The sequence below is a fragment of the Dendroctonus ponderosae genome, unplaced genomic scaffold (assembly GCF_020466585.1).
Source record: "Dendroctonus ponderosae isolate FM_Combo_2020 unplaced genomic scaffold, Dpon_F_20191213v2 Dpon_F_20191213_7, whole genome shotgun sequence".
Lineage (NCBI taxonomy): Eukaryota > Metazoa > Arthropoda > Insecta > Coleoptera > Curculionidae > Dendroctonus > Dendroctonus ponderosae.
Genome location: NW_026018916.1, coordinates 1,673,795 through 1,676,590, shown reverse-complemented (window position 1 = coordinate 1,676,590; position 2,796 = coordinate 1,673,795). Strand labels below are relative to the sequence as shown.

Here is a 2,796-nt window from a genome sequence, read left to right as displayed (position 1 = left end):
GTTCTTAGATGGGAAATATGGAATTATTTGGGCCCTAAGGGCAGTGCGGTAGTGAAACTGTAGTGAGCTGATTGAGGATAGGGCGCCAGCTTGCAGGAAGCTGGCAAGAACGATCTCAGTCTGTACAAACGTTTCTATTAACTGTTTAAATGTTACTTGCGCAAGAACAACGTCCTCCGGATGTTTATCTAGAGCTTATCCTAATCATTACATGGGTAGCAATTAGTCTTATGTACATAAGGTTTTCAGGTCATTTTTAATGATCCTCATGGTTTGTTAGAGTCGCCGTAATTGGCCCTTTTCTGCCTGCTCCTTCCGCAGTTGCACAAAAACCCCAGACAAGCAATCACAATGCAGATCAAATAGAAAACCAGCAGCGCCAGCGGCGCGCTGCCATAGTCGAAAACTTGGTTCTGCGATGGCAAATATCCGTAGTTAAACAGCACTTGGGTTCCGTTCGGCGATGGACAAGGCAGCTGGACTATTATGTCCTGATGCTGCACCTACACACCCATATCGGTAATTTTTTCACGCATAAATCGCCCAGTCCTTACCTGTTTATTCCTGCAAAGGGGCGCAACTGCGCTGCTTTCTATCGCTTCAGCGCTGAGCTCGCGGTTCAGCACGTAGGGCATCAGCCAGGACATTGGGCTCAGACGTCTGAGCCACCCCACATAGAATGGCATGTCCCTATAATGCAACACATACCCGCCGGCCAGGAAAAGCACCGTGGAAATGAGGCTGGCCAGCGTGGAGGCTGTGTTGGAGAACGGCAGGAGGTAAACCAGGGCCAACTGAGCCGCCTGGAGGCAGCTTAGCAACATCAGCATCACGCCTAAAAACGCCCCACAAGCTACATTTGCAAACCAATCGCAAACCCACGCAGTTACCGATGTAGACGTAAAACCCGTCGTAGTTGTTCAAATGCTGCATGTACAGGCCACACATTGAGTAGCTGGGGATCACGTAGATCAGCCAAATAAATAGCGAAGGAAATAAATTAATTGCAGTCTGAAAAACAGGGGAATGTGAAACCGCAAAAATCGATTGAGGCAAAGCACCTTTGTGAGTATGTAAGTCAATCGGCCATACAACCCGTCCCGAATGTCCCTCTCAACGGTCTTCCGGTTGTTTTTCACCTCGCTGAGCGTCAAGTACAGCAGCAAAGGCCACGGCGCCACACACATAACGGCGTAATGATAACCTGCCCAAAAGAACATTGTCATCAGCCAAAAATCACCCTTAACCTGCTCCAACGAAGCCTACCTAATCGGTCATTTAGAATGAGCTGCGGGTCCGTGTTGGGGACGTCCCAAAAGATCGCGCCCAATATCAAAGACAATGAAGCGGACATCATCACCAAAGTCAACCACTTGATGAAAGTGCCAGGTTGAGTGTACACCATCGCTTTCCTGCAATTGAGGCTCAAACTGCGTGTGCATGCAGGTTGGAGTCAACTACTCACGTGAAGAGGGCCAAAGATTGCACCAGACAGTTGGATCGTCTAACAGGCATCGGCAAGGCTGAGGGCGGCCCAGGATCGCTGAGTGGCGGCTGTTTTTGCCTGAAGACTTCGCCCAATTGCTCAATGCGCTGAGAGGATTCGAGCATGGCCTCAGCTGATAAATCGTCCAACGTCACCAAGTCCACTAAGAAGCCGCAGTTTTATGTGAAAGTTGCAAAGTTTGACCAATTACTTACAGTAATAGTCGGACGGATTCTTGAAATTCGGACACGGATAGTCTACTAGAGCGAAATATGGCAACATGTCCCTTCTTCGTCCGCTGAACATCACTCGACCTGCAGACAGCAGGAGTATGCGAGACAACATCATGAAGATTTCATATGTGGGTGGATGAAGCGTCAGGATCACTATTCTGCCCAACGAGCTGCCGCCAGCTCCTCCATTCGCCCACTGCCGCAGATACCTAAGAAAGCGCCATCGACACCACATTCACATTTTCCTCCTTGGACTCACTCAATGAGGAAGAACGTGTCGAATATATCCATCCCTCTAGTGGGCTGGTCCAGCACCACTATATCGGTGTCTTGCAGCAAATGGCAGGCCACGTTGAGTCTTCGCCGCTCCGAGATGGTCATCGAGGACACCTTGGTGTTCCTCACCTGCTCCAGGCCCAATTCTTCTATAAGGAGATTTATCTGCAAGCCAGCTGGTTCAGAACCCCGAAGTGGTTTTTGCCTAAAACCTTACCCGATCGGAAGCGTCGATTTTGAGATACCCCAACTTATCAGTGGGCTTCCTCAGGTCGTAGTGAAACCTATGAAAACATCATTTACATATACAGGAACATTGCAGAAGACAACCGAGGGCAAATTTCACAGTTATTCTGTTATGGAACTAGTGGGTTTTTCGGGTTTTTAGGCAGTCGTAAAATGGAATTTCCTCCTGATGTTTCGCAAGCACGAGTGGCTTGCATCTTCAGAGGGGTTTGCTTGAACACTTACACTGTTTTCATCAGAACCCGTTCAGTTCTTCCGCAGAACTCAACGGGTTCTGTGGGTGTCGACTTGTATGCAAATTTGAGCAATTTTTGGCAAATTTTCAAGTTTTGCGTTCGAAGTTGCACTTTTTCTTAGAATTGCGGGGCTGCGCGTGTTTGATTTCGAGAAATTCCCTCTCAAAGTTGAGTCTAGTTAAGCAACTCTCTTTGGTATTATTTAGTAAGAAAATATTTGCTTAATTAGTTCTTCAACTGCCGATTTGTTCGCTCATTTTCCTAATTTTCTGCAAGTTTTTATATTTAAGTCGCCAGGTTTCTGTTTGAAAAATTATCA

At 47.5% G+C, this 2,796-nt stretch overlaps 1 protein-coding gene across 1 annotated transcript in view; it reads right to left on the bottom strand.

Annotated features, from left to right (window-relative positions):
• Window positions 1-119: 119 nt before the first annotated feature.
• Window positions 120-2,796, bottom strand: part of LOC109540180 (ATP-binding cassette sub-family G member 8) — a gene marked incomplete in the record, with an annotated part of 13,105 nt that continues 10,428 nt past the window's right edge. The window contains 9 exon segments of the mRNA XM_048668115.1: window positions 120-503; window positions 555-835; window positions 891-1,011; window positions 1,062-1,204; window positions 1,267-1,412; window positions 1,466-1,649; window positions 1,702-1,928; window positions 1,979-2,160; window positions 2,213-2,279. Coding sequence (XP_048524072.1) covers window positions 267-503; window positions 555-835; window positions 891-1,011; window positions 1,062-1,204; window positions 1,267-1,412; window positions 1,466-1,649; window positions 1,702-1,928; window positions 1,979-2,160; window positions 2,213-2,279 — 1,588 coding nt within the window.